The 17,624-nt window shown below is 39.3% G+C and overlaps 1 protein-coding gene across 3 annotated transcripts in view; it reads right to left on the bottom strand.

The window, feature by feature from the left end:
- The window catches only part of PDE149 (integral membrane TerC family protein), a 444,133-nt gene that overhangs the window by 124,090 nt on the left and 302,419 nt on the right, over window positions 1-17,624 (bottom strand). For all 3 annotated transcript variants that reach the window (XM_089439373.1, XM_089439371.1, XM_089439372.1), the window contains 3 exons: window positions 4,085-4,134; window positions 3,802-3,858; window positions 3,568-3,646 (listed from right to left, as the gene is read on the bottom strand). In XM_089439373.1, coding sequence (XP_089295499.1) covers window positions 3,568-3,646; window positions 3,802-3,858; window positions 4,085-4,134 — 186 coding nt within the window. The remainder of the gene's footprint in view (window positions 1-3,567; window positions 3,647-3,801; window positions 3,859-4,084; window positions 4,135-17,624) is intronic.

Below are 17,624 nucleotides of genomic sequence, written 5' to 3' on the forward strand. Positions count from 1 at the left end.
CCGTTAGGATCATTTCCTTTATATAGGGTCTTAGGGGGTCATTTCAATTCATCTGATCTGTGAGTCTGTACTGAGAAAGCTCTCTTGTAATCTGATTTTCTGGTTAATAAAAAGACTTTGGGGTCCAAATCGTGTTGGTGTTGCTCTCTGGAATTGCTGTGAGATCTTTAATTTTCTGTATATTTCAGTTTTCAGCCATTAATCATAGCTTGTTTTTAGAGTAGTGTGAGCACAGGTATCTTGCTCACCTGCTAGGGTTTGAGGGCTGCTAGGGTTTCTGAAATAATGGCAGGTATCTCCATTATTTCCTGAGATCTAGCAGCTTTCTCTCTCTCTTTGCTGATGGTTGCTTGAGATGTGCAGGAAAACATTTCTGAAGGAAATTGTGGGCGTTTGGGGAAGTTCTAGGCTGAACCAGCCGACTCCCACAGGCTTTTCTGTGCAGAGCCCAGCTGATTGTTCCCTGGGTTATTCATTCAAAGTTTCTTTTCTGTTTTACATTGAGAAATTTTCTTTCTGTTCACAGTGAAGTTCAAAATTTCTGATATATTGAAAACATTACTGCTGTTATTGCTAAATCTGGCTGTGTAGGGGCCAAAATCTGTACATTAATTAGCTGTTCTAGGGTTTCAAGTTTATTTTTTGGCAGTTTTCATTAGGATTTCTTCTGAAGATGCGATTAGGGTAATTTTTGAAGGGCTTTACTTTAAAACTTTGCATATATCTGCCGAGATTTTGTTGTCTATCTTACAGGATTATAGTATTGCTGTCCTGAGAATAAAGGTTTTTGGGAGCTGGCATAAGCGGGAATTGTTTTGTCACCGAGTAAAAGGGACCAGCGCTAAATAGTGGAGCTCTCATCCGCCGTCAAAGGTTTCCAAACATTCATCACAGACCAGGTACTTTATATGTTCAACGTGACCGGTTTCTGTGAAATGAGCATCACGTTATCTCATACAGGCATCAGGTAAGTCCGTCATGAACGCTGATATATCTCTCAGAAAGTCGATTTACAATTTCGAGCTTAACTTCTTAAGGGTTTGGTAAATGCATAGAACAGATTTCTCAATTTTTCTTTCTCTCAGAAAGCAATCTTGATATGCCTGAGCCATCACGTGAAACCCACGTTCCATTATTGTTTTCGATTTCTGGTCTGGCTGCCATTGATTATCTGTTTGCTCCTTCGTGTTGAGACTGTAGCCGCATCGTTGTGATTTTGGTCTGCTGTCGTTTTCCATTTAAAAATTTGTCGCTCCCAGTGCTAAATATCCCCAGCCGCAGTCTCAGCCTCTTGTCCCTTTTCGTTTTACTGTTGCCCTCATCCACGCTGGCAGCGACAGAGCGTATGTCTGCGTCCATGAAATTTGAGTGCTGACTGGTAGCACCTCCATCGAGTCTTGCCGTCGTTCGACCTGCACTGATAACCAAAGAAATCTCTCTGCGGCTTGTTTTTCATTTGAATGCATTTTTCATCGAGCCCGTTATGGTTACGCCCATTTGAATTTTTCTGAGTTATTCATCTGGTTTGGGCTGCCATTGGTATTTCGTTTGCTCCCATTGTGACAGCGTCTTCTTTGCTTGTGGATTGAGCTGCGTTTTTTTTCGTTGAGCAACCACGCAGACCCTTGTTCCCTCTACGGTTTTTCTTTCCATGCGTGCTGGAGTCTCACTGTAGCAGCGTCCCTGTCGTTTCTATTTTCGCGTGGGTGTTTCAGCTCCAATATTCGCTGCGTTTTCGATTTCATTTCAACGATGTTTCATTTCAACAATGCTGTGTGCTTATTTGAAAACGCGTGGGTTTGTTTTGACGGCTAGCGTTCACGGTAACATCCGTTGGCATTTTTTTTATTTGATGCGTTTTGAATTTTTTTTATTTCATGTTAATAGGCATAAGTTAAATTTGACTTTTGTATAGTTAGTTTACATAAAACATAAAAAAAATGCGATTTCACTCTTAGATTTTGTATATAATTTTAGATTTTAGATTTTATCATTTTAGATTTTAGTTTAGTTATATTTAGATATTAATTAATTGTTTCTTGATTTTATAGATTTTAGATTTTAGGGATTTAACTTTAATTAGATTTAATTTTTTGTTTTATTTTAGAATAGAAATAATAAAAAATGAAAAAATATATTTTTAGTTTTATTTTTAATGGTTAGAATTTAGATTTTTTTTTTTTAGATTTTTTCTTTTTTGATTTTTATAATATAAAAAATAAAAATGTTTTTGTTAGATTTTTTTTTTTATTTTAATTTAATTTTTTGTTTAGTTTAGTTTTAAAATTAGATTAGTTTTAGAATTTTAATTTTTTTTAGGATTTATTTTTAATTTCCACAACATTGAAAAATAAAAATTGGAAAAAAGATTAAAAAATTTTTTTTTGAAAAAATAAAAATTTTGTGGAAAAGCAAGATGTCAGTCTCAGTGGTTTTTATGTATATCTTTCATGCTGGGATCTAAGTTTTCAAGCCGAGATGCGAAATTGATATCTGGTTAATGGTTTATAATTCTCGTGGTATTTTAAGGCATTTATCTGTTAAAATTTTCAGTTGTTGGATATCGTTTTGGTCATTCTAAGAGCATTGTAATTTCGCTGATGATAGATGATTGCTGTTCATGGTCCATATCTTTTTTATATCATTTAACAAGTAATCGTTTTAACCACAATCTCTTAAGGCACTGGTCTGCTAAATTGAACAAATCAATCAAGTGCTTTTTCATATCGTATCTCGTGTCTCCCAACCAACTGGTCGACAGTTGGTCTCATCATCTCACAGGGTCTACCCCCCTTAGCCGCGGGAGACAGGCTTAAACGGAGGGATCGGGGATCAGAGTGACAGCCCCCGATCTGAGCGTTGTCGTGTCAATCCGCGCGACAACAAGAGGTAAATTTTTGCATGTTAAAACAGCAATTTTAAAATCATCCATTCATAAATTTTCATCCCTCTTAGTGCCGTCTAGACTTCATATGCCCAAAGGGAATATTGGTATTTGTCATTCACCTCCAACAACCATAAAATATAAACATATAAACCACTTCAACTTTTGTTTACTAAAGCTGATTCCCCATTTAATATTGAGCCTTTCTTGCAAAGCCTTAGTGATCCTATCCCTAGGGATAACCCCCTTGAGCTAGAGGAGAGCTGGTCTAAAGTGTAAAGGGGTATTGTTGTGGTGACAGTGATAGCCCCTTGAGTTACATTTAGGATTGTGTCAACCATTGCGCAGTTGTGGCTCAACTACAACTTTAATCGGTAGCACCCAACATTGTAAACCTGGCTTTGCTTTGCTCTCTATAGATGGTTTTGTTGAGAATTGGAGATCGTTGTCCACAGCAGTGTGCTTCTAAATTGCAATTTCAGCAATAAGATCACAGAGCATCTACTTGTAACTGAACTTGACCATAGTCCTTTTCCTCCACTTCATACATAAGCTTAGAGAAAATCAGGGACGGAAAAAATGCAAATTTATTTAGTAGAACTGCCATATACATGTCAGTGCAAGATACAAATACTTATGGCTTATAGATTTAAACAATGAAGCATACTTAAAAGGTGTATTACCAAGAATAGCAAACATATTTGAAGAGAAAACTGTGAACGGGTCTCTTGTGACACCAAAAACTGCTGGTATTGAATCTACCTGGCACATACATAAAGTTTTGAGCCGTCAGATTTAAATTTCTACATGAAAATCCCCAATAATAGAAGATATAAACTGATAAAAAACAAAACTACAACATTACAGGCAACTCTATTTTAACTGTAAAAACAACCAGGTACACATTGATTACTTACAGCAAATGCAATATCACTCAGCTCCACAACAGCCACTGTCAGGAGCAAAGGTGTTGCCTGCCAACAGAAAAGGCATAAAAAATTTGTTGAAATGTTGTTATAAGTTGATTGAAATGCACATTTTGCTCATGATGCTCTCAGATTTTGTCAACCAATTGACTAGTAGAAAAGGTTTCTTTCCAACGTGTGACCAGAACAAATAACTATCAAGATGCAGTTTTTTAAGCTGTTTGCTATGGAAGACTCTACGAAGCAGATTGCTAAAACTACAAAGATGCCATACTTTGCGGACACCATCAGATAGTGTGATAAACCGATCTCCGTCATAGCTTGCTGTTCATATCAAAACAGGACAAAAATTAGCATTCTTTAAGAAGCTAAAGTTAGTAAAATTTAGAAAACAGTATTCATTTGTTTAGAGCCCTAAAATAAAAATAAAAATCCTTCTCACATAAAAGTAATTTATGTTTTAGTCAAAGAGTTCAAGATGGCAGATTTCCTGAATGTACAGTTCCATTATTCAGACTCCAAAGTTCAGAATTTAAAAGAAAGCAAGTGAAGCTACACATGAAAAGGAGCATTAGTTATTCATGCCCTGACCTTTCTCCTTCACTTCAGCTAACTAACGAAGTCCTTGTTACAACATAATGTTAGAAAAAGTAAACATTCAAGTACCATCAATATTTTCCAAGTGGAATGGAAGCAAATCATAGAAATAGCATGTAAGGTAATGAAAGGGTGCCTTAGAGAGAGAAATCTCTATAGATAAGAATATATGCATATTAACTTCACATAACCTTTGTTACTATTTTTATCTGGTGTGGTAAACATCAATACATTTACTAATTTATTCAGAGATTTTGGCAATCCTTAGCTTTTAAACTTTTACATTTTTTCCATCTAGAGTAATGTTGCAAACAATGGCATCGGGATAAAATTGGTAAAGGTCAGGAAAAAGAATAAATCGTAAGAATCGGGAAAAAATTGGCAAAAAAAAAGTACAAAATTATTCAATTTTTTAGCATCTAAAGCATCCACAACATCAAATAAATGCATTGCCACATAAATATGAAAAACAAACTAATGTATAAGATGTATATGATGTCTAGTGCTACATCACACATAACAATGAATCATGCCCTGAATCCCGACTCCTATCTCAACCTCAAAATATCAACAAAAAATATAATAAATGCATCTCATCCTCATGAGTCATATATAATTAAATTAGGTACATAAAGTATTAACTAATGATTTCCTCTGTCCCTTTTATGGGAAAAAGTAATGGCTTTTCCACTAAGAGGAAGGTGGTCCTAAGGTTTGTTGATGTTTTTGTAGTTTGGAGCATTGGACAGACATTCTCCCCCAGGGTCATGTTGATTTGACTAGGGGAGAATGACACATTCGCCCATGGGTCAACGCTGGTTTGGCTAGGGGTGAATAGCTCGGGGCAGTCTTTCTCCCATTAGCCTTGGTGTCTAGCTCGAGAAGATTTGCCCATGGTACTCACATTTCCTACATTGGGATGGAGTGATCTATTTTTTATAGAGTGGGTTTGATTTGTTTATTTAAATGGGGTTTTTACCCATTAGTGGAATAAACAATTCTAGTCTAATGTTGAGTTGTAATGTAGGCTCAATAATTGAAGGGGCTCCTTGTGATGAGGGGCTTCTTATTGGGTCTCCATTCAACATTAGAGATCTATGTAAATCAATGTTATCAGAACTGAACCGGTGATCAAACCGAAAAACCTTTTGGACCGGGAACTGGTGGAAACTAGACCGGAACCAGTAAAAAACCGGGAAAAAAAACAGTTTACCAAAAACACATAAAATATTCATATTTTAAAGAAAAACAAATATATTCATGTGTATCCATATGAATCCAAACCATTTATACACAAATATGCAAAAGTTCTCATTTACATAGAATGTAAGGGTGCACATAACCAAAATAGCATCAAGTGCAATCCATCTCTGAATCGAAAATACATCAAAAAATAGGCTCTAGATGGTCTCAGCATCCAAAAAAAATCATGCTACAACAAATGCCTACATATCATCAAAATCATTGCCTATATTGGGGTCTTCATCATCAATATAACCATTTAGGCATTAAAATAAGATAGAAAAAACGTAGCATGTCATGTCAAAATTTTGTTTGAGTGATGGGTACATTTTTAGTAGAGTCATGATAGAGGAGTTCGACGACCAAGGCCACTAACATCAAAGTACATAGAGGGCTTGGTGCTCTTTATTAAATACTAGTTCCATACCCTCATACATAACAAAATCCAATGGAAATGTTGCAATCCTGAAATCCTGAAAAACTGTTAAGTCTGCTGAATTTTAAGTGAAATCTAAAATTCTACTTTCTCCATATTAAATCCAATGAGGCTGGAACCACTCTCAAACATCCCAAGTCATTTCATGGTAATGTTAAAAATTTAAGTAAAAGTGACATTCTCCTAAAAGTAAAAGCATAAAGAAAGATAAAGAATGAAAGATAAAGGAGAATGTCACTTTTACTTTAAGGAGAATGTCATTTTTACTTTAAGAATTTAACATTACCATGAATTGCATAGCAATATTAGGGCCATAGACTTCATTATTAGGTTGAGGGCCATAGGCTTGAATATTAGGCTAGCCTAGGGGAGAATTAGATGTGGGGAACCAACTAAAAAATCAAAAAATAAAAAAGGGCAGGTTTTTTAGGCTGGTCTGCATAAGTCAAATTGCACTGAACTGGCCGGTTCGGTACTGAACCAGCCAGTTCCGGTTCGGAGGCCCGGTTCAGACTGGTTTTGGGCCAAAAACGGAGGGACCGACCAGTTCCACCGGTTCCGATCCGGTTCTGATAACACTGATATAAGTAGATGAGCATGTGAAGAGACACTCATCAACATAGCAAGCTCAATTTATCTTTTCTAGTGGACAACTTCAACTAAGGAGAGATTTGTTTGTTGTAGATCATCTTTATCATTTTACATCTGCTCTTGGAGGCTGCACCTGTGAGGAGTTGATAGAGTTTGACCAGCCTTGACCATAGATTTGATTGATCTGTACAACGTTGACCAACGGTTCTTTGACCAAGTTTTGACCACACAGTTTGACCAAGTTTAACTACATCTTGACTAAATTTGACCACAACTTCACGAAGGGTTTGACTATAGCTTTAATTGAGTTTGATTGCATTTCGTACATGTGTGTTTGACCGCATCCCAGTTTGACCATAGATCGTTGACCAATGTTAACCACAAATTTTTGAGATGAATTTTGACTAGTTTGACCAACATTGACCAACAGTAGTTTTGACCAAGTTTGACTGGAAAATTAACTTGTAAGTGGGCACAAATTTATAATTTGTAAACCTTGTTGAAAAGACAATTTCTCCTCAAGAAAAGATTGTTGGGTTTTCTCCCAAGGTTGGGTTTCCTAGGGTAAAAATATTGTGTCTATTGTGCATGGATGTCTTTCTATGATATTTATTGTTTCTGTTGCATTTGCAATTGAGGTTTTATATGTGTAATTATTCAATGATATCAGTGGCATGAGAAACATTGTTTGAAAATCATTAGGAAGTAATTCTCAAAGCAGAAAATTGTATTCTACTGCACATGCTATAGAATTTCAAGAAGGTTGGCATTGGACTTTGATGTTCTCTAGAAGAAGAATTAGGAGGAAGTAGACTACATCCTCTACTAGTGACCATGTTATAGATGGTGTCACCTCCTCGTCCACCTCCTCCTCCTATTGCTCCTCCTCCACCTCCTCATCATCCTCTACCTCTCTCTCCCTTGCAGCTACTACCTTCTCCAGAGCCTCTTCCTATAACCAATCATTGGCCAATTCCATGGCAAGCTGTTGATTTGGGGTAGCATCGGATGTGCTCTAGCCACAAAATTTGGTGGAGAGGCTAAGGCACATGAGATCTCCAATACCCAGAAAGGGTTTGGGCAGATTCTAAACAGTTTGGGAGATATTAAAATAATTAATATTTTTAATGGAGTCCCTAAGTCTAAACTTAGGGAAAATAAAATATTAATGTGAATTAATATAAAACTGTGTTAGAATGGTCCAAAAGTCATGGATCAAGCCAGATCTAATCTTAGCCGTTGATTAGGGACTTAATCTCGGTCGTTGATTTGTCAACGAGAAAAGTATAAGAGGAGGCTTGAGGGTCACTTGGAGAACACACCGAGTTGATCAAGATTTCGACTTTCTGGGGCAGGGTTTGTTGAGGAAGTCGAGAGAGTGATTAGAGTTGCAGTTGAGGGGTAGTGAATATAGAAGCAGAGAGGCAGAGATAGTGCCAGGAGAATCAGTGCAACAGCCGAGAAAGCTGACGCAGAGGGCAGAAGCCCGAACCACTGGGAACAGTCGGAACTGTCGGGAACTGCTAGAACAGTTGGGAAAGTTGACGCAGAGGGAAAACGCCAGAACTGCCGGAATAGTAGGGAAAGTTGACGCAGAGGGCAGAAGCTGGAACTGTCAGGAACAGCTGGAACTACCAGGGAACTGCCTGAACAGCCGGGAACGCTGATGTAGAGGGCAGAAGCCGGAACTGCCAGGAACAGCCAAACAGCCGGGAACTGCTGGAACTACTGGGAAAGCTGACGCAGAGGGCAGAAGAAGCTGACGTTGGGGTTTTTCGTGGGGCAGATTGGAGCTGAGCTGTTGGAGTGTTTATCCGGGGTTTCAGCCGGAGCATCTGTCTCCGAAGGAGAGCTACTACTGCCGAGATTATTATCTGTTGGCTGAGTTAGTTTTGGCACACAAATTGTATTCAGAAACTGCATAATAATAAAACCCTCAGATAGTTGCACCGATTTTTCTGCATTGGGTTTTCCCGGAAACATTGGTCCAAAAACAATGGTGTCACTTGTGTGCTTGTTTTGCTTCTTTCAGTTGATGATCTGTAATGTGTTGAGCATGTACTTGTATTTATTTCTAGTATTTACATGGTAAATAACTTGTTAATTAACAGAACAAGTAGGTAGGAATAAATCAGAAAGTACATGAAGGGTTTCTAATGGGTTAGACTTAGAAATTCCAACATGGTATCAGAGCGTGGTTGCAGATCATAGGAGAACTGAGGACATCAGCCAAGCAGAGCAGCAACAGCAGAAATCAGTTGTCCCGAGTGACAGAGTTGATCCTTGCAGAAGGCGACAGAGGAAGGAGTGACGCAGAGGGACTGCGTCATCATTCTGGGCCAGAGAAAGACAGCGCAGAGGCTAAGGGAGGTAGAATCAGGCTCATGCAGAGCCACGCAAAGGCCAGGAGGGATGATGCAGTTGGCTGGGGGAGCTGATTTGCCGGTGTTAGGATTGCGCAGAGCCAAGTGGCTCAATCCTTCAGTTGCTGGGGTATAGGAGGCTGTGGGTAAGTTGCAGAGTGAAGCTGGTGGGGTACTGTAGTCAGAACAGTACCTAACAGGGCAAGACCAAGGGGAGGGAGTTGCTGTTGAGGCGGATTTCTAGCCAAGGAATCCAGATCAGTGGTGCAGTTGCATAGACAATCGGAGAGGGGCAACTTGATGGTTGGCAGAAGGATTTCCAGGAGGGAAATCGGGACTCAGAGGGAGTCCAGAAGAGAACTTCCAGATGGGAAGTAGAGAGACTTGGAGGAGTCAAACAGAGAACTTCCAGATGGGAAGTAGAGAGACTCAGCAGGAGTCGAACCAAGAACTTCCAAGCGGGAAGTAGAGAGACTCGAAGGAGTCGACAGAGAAGAGTAGAGAGATGGCCATGAATGGGATGAGGGATCAGGATAGGCTGGACGGAGCGTCCAACTTTGTGGTCTGGAAGGCCAGGATCCTGTCCATTCTAGATAAACATCGTATCAAGGCCTTCGCCTTGAGGGATGGCGATTGTGCCATAAGTACTCATGCGCCACTTGAGAAGAAGTGGGGAGACATCGAGCTGTAGTCAAGCAGACTATAGGCGATGAGGGGCAAGATCCTCGAGGTACCCAACCTCCTGGATTATACCTTGCTACGGGAGCCCGATGAGGAGTAACAGTACTAGGAGATGTCGATAGAGACGAATGAGGATGGAGCAGCAGAGGGAGCGAAAGTGCAGGATTCCCAGGACAGCGCGAGGCTAGCAGGCTGCAACAGTGCGAGAGGCACGGAAGTGTTGCACCAGTGCATGATGGCACAGAGAGGTGTGTAATGGTGCAAGATGCAGGGAGTTGCAGCGCAGAGGTCAAAGAGGGAGAACTTGTCAGTGACAGAGGGAGCTTCAGCATCAGGAGTGTCTCTAGCCTGATAGAGATGTCAGAGTTGGGAGATCAGTTACTTACTTCTCAGTAACTGAGTTGCAGTGCAACAATTAGCAGTGGCGGTGCTATGGGCAGCATGATGAGAGGGGATGCAGTGCAGACGCAGTAGTGGCAGTGGCAGGGCCATGGGTAGCAACATGGATGCAGAGGGAGTTGTCGTACAGATGCAGCAGTGGCAGTACGAGATACAACAGTGCAGATGATGGGCAATAGGCCTAGCATCAGGGACCGATGTCGTATGATTAGAGTAATACTCAGTGAGGAGTATTGCTAGAGCACAGTCCTCGAGGGAGTGTTGATTTGGGGTAGCATCGAATGTGCTCTAGCCACAAAATTTGGTGGAGAGGCTAAGGCACATCAGATCTCCAATACCCAAAAAGGGTTTGGGCAGATTCTAAACAGTTTGGGAGATATTAAAATAATTAATATTTTTAATGGAGTCCCTAAGTCTACACTTAGGGAAAATAAAATATTAATGTGAATTAATATAAAATTGTGTTAGCATGGTCCAAAAGTCATGGATCAAGCCAGATCTAATCTTAGCCGTTGATTAGGGACTTAATCTCAACCGTTGATTTGTCAACGAGAAAAGTATAAGAGGAGGCTTGAGGGTCACTTGGAGAACACACCGAGTTGATCAAGATTTTGACTTTCTGGGGCAGGGTTTGCTGAAGAAGCCGGGAGAGTGATTAGAGTTGCCGTTGAGGGGCAGTGAATACAGAAGCAGAGAGGCAGAGATAGTGCCGAGAGGATCAGCACAACAACTGGGAAAGCTGACGCAAAGGGTAGAAGCTGAAACTGCCGGGAACAGCAAGAACTGCCGGAACAACCAGGAAAGTTGACGCAGAGGGCAGAAGTCGAAACAGCCAAGAACAGCCGGAACTGCTGGAACAGCCGGGAAAGCTGACACAGAGGGCAGAAGCCAGAACTGCCGGGAATTGCTGAAACAGCCGGGAAAGCTGACACAAAGGGCAGAAGCCGGAACTGCCAGGAACAGCTGGAACTGTCAGAACTGTCGAGAAAGTTGACGCAGAGGGTTGAAGAGGCTGACGCAGTCCCTAGAGGTTGACGCTGGGGTTTTTCGTGGGGCAGATTGGAGCTGAGGAACTGCCGGAGTGTTTATCCGGGGTTTCAGCTAGAGCATCTGTCTCCGAAGGAGAGGTACTACTACCGAGATTATTCTCTGTTGGGTGAGCCGGTTTTGGCACCCAGATTGTATTCAGAAACTACATAATAATAAAACCCTCAGATAGTTGCACCAGTTTTCCCGCATTGGGTTTTTCCGGGGACATTGGTCCAAAAACAACGGTGTCACTTGTGTGCTTGTTTTGTTTCCTTCAGTTGATGATATGTAATGTGTTGAGCATGTACTTGTATTTATTTCCAGTGTTTACACGGTAAATAACCTGTTAATTAACAGAACAAGTAGGTAGGAATAAATTAGAAAGTACATAAAGGGTTTCTAACGGGTTAGACTTAGAAATTCCAACACAGGCCTCCCAGCCTCAACCCTCTATGCAGCAGTGGTGTCAATCCCATCCAATGAGATAGATTCCATGACGTGTTTTTTATAATTTCCTCACCCATAATCGAAGATTGTAATAGACGTAGACCATGTCATTAAGGCGTTCGGACTCCAACCTATATGAGGGTCATAGATTATAAATTAATAATCATAAAAATAATAAATTACAATTTATAACGATTTCAAAATTTTAATTTGAAAATTTTTAACCTGTTGTGCTTCTCGGTGTGTATATTTTCAAATACACTCCAATTGTGTTCGCATTTTGAGGAGCCACATAGTTGGTTTAGAACTTGAATGGAAAGCTTTTGGAGATTGACTACTCTGCCACCATAGCTTATCCACCACACATCTACAACAAATAAGAGAAACATAAGAAAAAAAATTGAAATTTGAAAGTTGAGGCGAAGTATGAAAAGACAATGAAATTTGAAACAAACTAAAGCTTACCTAGCATTTTGGTCTTCCTATCATGGATAACCATGTCAACCCTAAATGTGCCACATGCCACCCTATATATCTCCATTTCTTTAGAATTTCTTCATGTTCTTTGGCAGATGGCACCATCTTATGAACACAATTAAAGAATCCATCCATCACCTCAACATCAAATCTGAAACTAGAGGAATAAGAAAAGACATCGTCAAGGTATACCCATGCAGCATGAATGGGAGGATGGAATGTATTGTTCCATCACTCATCAATCACTCTCCATACCAAATGTTGTTTTTCAAAACCTCATCCCCCTTATCCTCATAATAGTTATGAATGTCTTCTTTGGCCCTATCCATGGCCTCATACAAGTAACCCATTGTAGACTTGTCCCCATCAATCAATCAAAGAACCTTTACCAAAGGTTTAGTAATGGCACACACCTCCTGCACTCCTACCAAAAGTTCTCCTAATATGAAACTAGCCTACATCTCCCTCTAGTTTGCAGCTAAAAGATAAAGCATGCCACTCCCGTGAAAGAAACATTCTCTTCACATCTCACATGGAATTCAAGAGAGATTGAAGAGATACGAAGCTAGTGGCAAACTGTGTAATAGTAGGACACACCAACTCCTCGTTATCAGTGAATCTTCTCATAAAATTAAGCACAGATGCATGATTATATATAAATTTTGTTATTCTCTTTGATGATTTAACAATATCCCAGACATAAGGAATTTTCCCTATACTCTCTAACATGAAATCAATACAGCGTCCAACACAAAGTGTCTAAAACAAGTTAGAATGCCTCTCTATAAGCAACCTACCAACAACAACATAATTTGTAGTGTTTTCCATTATGACTTGGACAACATTGTGTGGACCTACCTCCTAAATGAACACGTCCAAAAAATTACATAATAATCGTGCATCTTTGATATGTGTAGATGCATCAACAGATTTCATAAATATTGTCTTCTTGGGAGAATCAACTAAGAAGATAACAAGGGTTCTTTTTTATCAATCCAACTATTCGACATCACAATGCATCCAATGTGTTCCCATAATGCCCTAAATTCTTCCAATCTAGCAGTGAAATCAGTTTTTTCATTTTGAAGAATAGGGCCTCTCAAGTTAGAAGGGGCTTCATACCATGGGCCAACAATAACAATAACATCAAACATAACCTGGTAAAATGGATTGTTCTTGGCAATGTTGAAGGGAACGTCACTACATAGATAATGCCTACACACCTGTTAGAGCTTGTGATAGTTTTGGAAGGTCTTTTGCATAGGCTTGGTGTCTTAGCATGTAGGAGATGATTTATCGCCTCTTTAGGTGCTTACTGTTGAAGAATGTAACTAGGTTCGGTCTTCATAATTATACTTGATTCATAAGGAAATATATTTATCAAAAGCAAGCAAAAATAAATTTGTATTCATTAAACTAACTTGTTAAAGCATGGGTTTCATGCTTGGGTCAATTGTCATAGGTCAAGCCTCCATTGTAGGCTTTAGGATTTTTTATTTAAGTCAAAGTCTAATTTATTTTGTCAAAAGAACTCCCCCATCAAGTCACCTTGCAAGGTTGGCCTTCAAACTCATCCTCCAAAAGTCGGCTTCACAAACAAGTTCATGTCGGCTTATTCTACTATGGGAAACCACGATATATAGGCGTGTAAACTTTGCTGAAAACACAGAGATACAATTTCGCAGAAATTTTAGAGAAGAAGTTTGGAGCATCTGAGAGAGAGTTCGGTGATCACAGAGGAAGGCAAGTTGTCACAGAACCAAGGTATAAGACCTTTCTGGGCTACCACCACAAAGATCGAAGACTGTATTACCACAGACCAAAGCATGAAAGGGTTGAAGTATGAATAGATTGTTACATGACCAAAGTTTGGGTTGCCACCTCAATATGTCTCTGTTATAAAGGACAGAGTTATAATGTTGCCACCACAGCACTGAAGGATCGAGCTACATCTACGTTGCCACCTCAAAAATGAAGAATCAAGTTATATCTATATTGCCACCATAGGATCAAAGGAATGAAGTATACCTATGTTAATAAAGATTATTGAAGGACCGAATTTATGATGCCACTACAGAACTGAAGTGTAATAAAAGTCGAGTTATGATGCCACTGCAGAACTGAAGTATGACACAAGTAAAATAGAAGCATAATAAGAAATGCTACAGGATCGAATTATAAATCAAAGGAAGTTGCCTCAGGATTGAAGCAAGGTAAGGATGCCACAAGACTCAAGTATGAGAAGGTTGCCACAGAATTGAAGCATGAGAAGACTGTGTTACTCACAGAACTCAGAATTGAAGAATAAACAAGGATGACTTGATGGAGAGAGTCTTTAGTCTAGGTTATAAGGGTCTTGGGCATCTCAACTTTGTTTTGAATCTATTGAAGGAAGAATTACTTGACTGGGTTTTCCCCTACGTAGGGTTTTTTCCCTGGCTGCGTGCCTATATCTCGTGTCCTCTTCTGTTTATTGATTGGCATTAGCCTTGATGATAAGAATAAGATATTAGAAAGTAGAAAACTAATAATGAAACATCACAAGATAACGTCATAATAAGAGAAATCAATTAACTTGCCAACCTATTGGATTTCTCAACACTTATGTGATGGAGTAAGTGATTTATGTCTTCTTTCCTAAGTCTAACTTAGGAAAAGTAAAATAATTAAAGTCAATTAATTATTGTGGACTATTAAGTCAATTTCTAAGAATAAATAATGAAATTATTTAAGTCACTTAGAGATGATCTCAAACGTTGATCCCCTAGATCTTCTAAAAGGGAGATTAGAATTAAGGATTTGGGCTTGATGAAGATTATAAATGAAAGCCTAAGGGAGAGGTGAAGACACAACACGAGAGAGAGGCAACTACTGCATTTTTGGGAAAATGATTTTCTCAACAAGGGAGAGTGATTTCTCCAAAGTGAGAGGCTCATTTAGATTGAGGAGAAAGAGGAAGATTGTAGGTAGATTTAGGAGCATTTCCAAGAGGCCAGATTATCGAAGATTGTAGGGTCGAATTGTCGAAGCAAGGAGGAGGTTGAATTATTGGAGAGGCCAATTTGCTAGGGCCGAATTTCCTAAGATGTGGAGGATGTTCAAAGGGAAAGCATAGGGATGAGTTGCTAGTGAGAGGTGGGTCGAAATTCTCTAGGTTGAATTTCTTCAGAGGCTAATTTCTAGTGGGCCGAATTCTTCAAATGGGGCAAGTTATAGGTTCCAATCAATTCATATTTCTCTGTAATTTCTTTGTGGGTCGATACCCTGATTTTCCTAAGATTAATTAATGAAGGAGGACTGTTGTGGGTGTTTATTGTTGAGATTTGTAGCTTGGAAGATACTCCAAACACTAGGGTTCAGGTCTGTGGAGGAACTGGCACCACAAAAAGGCTTTGTGGGCTAAGAACCCAACATGTTGTTGGAAATACTAAGAGGGGGGTGAATCAGTATTCCTTAGCAATTAGCACTTTTAAATATTTTCAGAGCATTAGTTAATCTTCAATTATTATTAATGTTTATGCAGTAATAACTGTAAATAAAAGAACATAGTAGACACAAGAATTTTAGGTGGAAAACCCCCTCCAAGTCAAAAACCACCGAACGCTTTTCTAATAAATTCTTTAATCTTCAGCCCCAACTGAAATGAAAGAAACAACTTCCTAGAATTCTAGAAAAGCATTCTTCTCCAGCTCCCACTGGAAGGATGCCCCAATGCCCTGGTTTCTTTAGTAGTCAACTGAATGGATGCCCCAACATCCTAGACCAACCTACCACCCTGAAGTGTTCATAGGCTCCAACCTGTAGGCGACTTCATGCACCAGCCTAGCACCTCCCTACCACCCTATAATGATTGAAATGAGACAAGAGTGTGGATTCTCGTACTAGGGACAACGATCCATGATACAATATGATTTACAATGATTTTGACCGAACACCCAATCACACTATGACCTGCAACCCAACCAAGACATCATCCCAACAGAGACTCCTATACATCGCAATAATGCCTTTTCGAATCTAGGCAGATTGACTCTTTTACAATAATGACTCTTCCACTGATGACACTTTTACAAATGACTCTTTTACAACTTTACAATGATGACTCTTGGCCTTGACACTTCTTCACAATATACGGATGACTGTCATGTCTTCAAAGGATGTCCTGCTCCAATGCTTCCTTTGATTTGATAATTCTGCTCTTGAATTCTTGCTTGAAGTTGTACTTGAATCTTCTTCTACCTGCATGCAAAATTTGCCCAGCAAAACCAATCCTAAAACAAAAAAAAATACCCTTCGACTTACCTCTGCCTGCAAAACACATGTAAGTGCATAATAATGAATAAATACAAATCAAAATTACAATGCGTACCTGAAGTGTGCTTGTCACTTTTGTTGTTGACTTGTTGCAGCAATAGACAAAGACTCCCACTCTTGATATAGGCCTGGACTCTATGCAAGACTATGACCTAAAGATATATACAATAAAAATTGATGACAGACCCTAGACTTGTGATGGACCAAGCTCTAAGTACAACAACAGAGACCATTCTATCAACTATGACAAGACAAGTAACATGAACTTACAACATCATATAGATTTAGCAGACTTGGTGTAGCGTCAAGAATATGTAGCATCAAATGTGTAGTATCAAGAATAGGACATCCGAAATGTGGTATCAAAACTAACTGTGACATATAGAGACATAGAGATATAACCGAGGCCCTGTATGTACTTATGTTGTCCTGCAAAAACCTATGTCAGAGATGATACTCATATCTCAAATGTAAACACTAATCATACATACCTTGTTGTAGGAGACTTATCCTTGTTTGTTGATGTGTGGTCCTTACTATAGTGATTCTTCAATGCATGTTTTTTCTTGCCTTCTAGGAGCTCGATATTGAATCTGTTGTATCTATATAGTTTTAGATCTCTAGGGTCTGAAATTTCGTCCTGTGGTAGCCCTCTAAATCCTCTTTCCAACCCCACAGGTCTAATCAAGATGGATTGTTCAAGAAAGAGTTATGCCCAATCTCCCATGATGACCTGATTATAGACTTATTCAGAAGAGCGAACTTGTACGAAGTGCCACGTGTCACTGTTGCGACCTTCGGCCCTGAAAACGCTACTCAACAAACTACAATATGTCCTCTTTTTATGACTATTTACGAAATTTGAATCCAATGCTCAGAGAGAAAGTTGTGATGATTTTCCCAATATCACCTGTTTGACATGGAATTTGGGAGCCTGCAAAAACCCTAACTTCCTCACAAATCATATCTCCAAAAATGTAGCGAACCAAGATCTAAAATTCGGTCACGAGGTTCATCAAGATTTCGGCTCAAATGGATTTTTAATTTCAACTTCTGAAGCCTCGCAGAAGAAATAACAAAAACAAAAAAACAGTTATAGCGAAAATGCCACTATGACCTATTTGAAGCCACAAAATCCCTACTAGAGGAGGATATGAGGGTCATTATTTATATGAATGTCTTGAGTTGAGAGGGTCCTCAACAAGTGAACGTTGGAGGGATTTTAGGAGCAAAAAAAA

Source organism: Pinus tabuliformis, chromosome 9, assembly GCF_031772625.1.
Source record: "Pinus tabuliformis cultivar Carrire ecotype Pingquan chromosome 9, CPIR1, whole genome shotgun sequence".
In the NCBI taxonomy this organism is placed as follows: Eukaryota; Viridiplantae; Streptophyta; class Pinopsida; order Pinales; family Pinaceae; genus Pinus; species Pinus tabuliformis.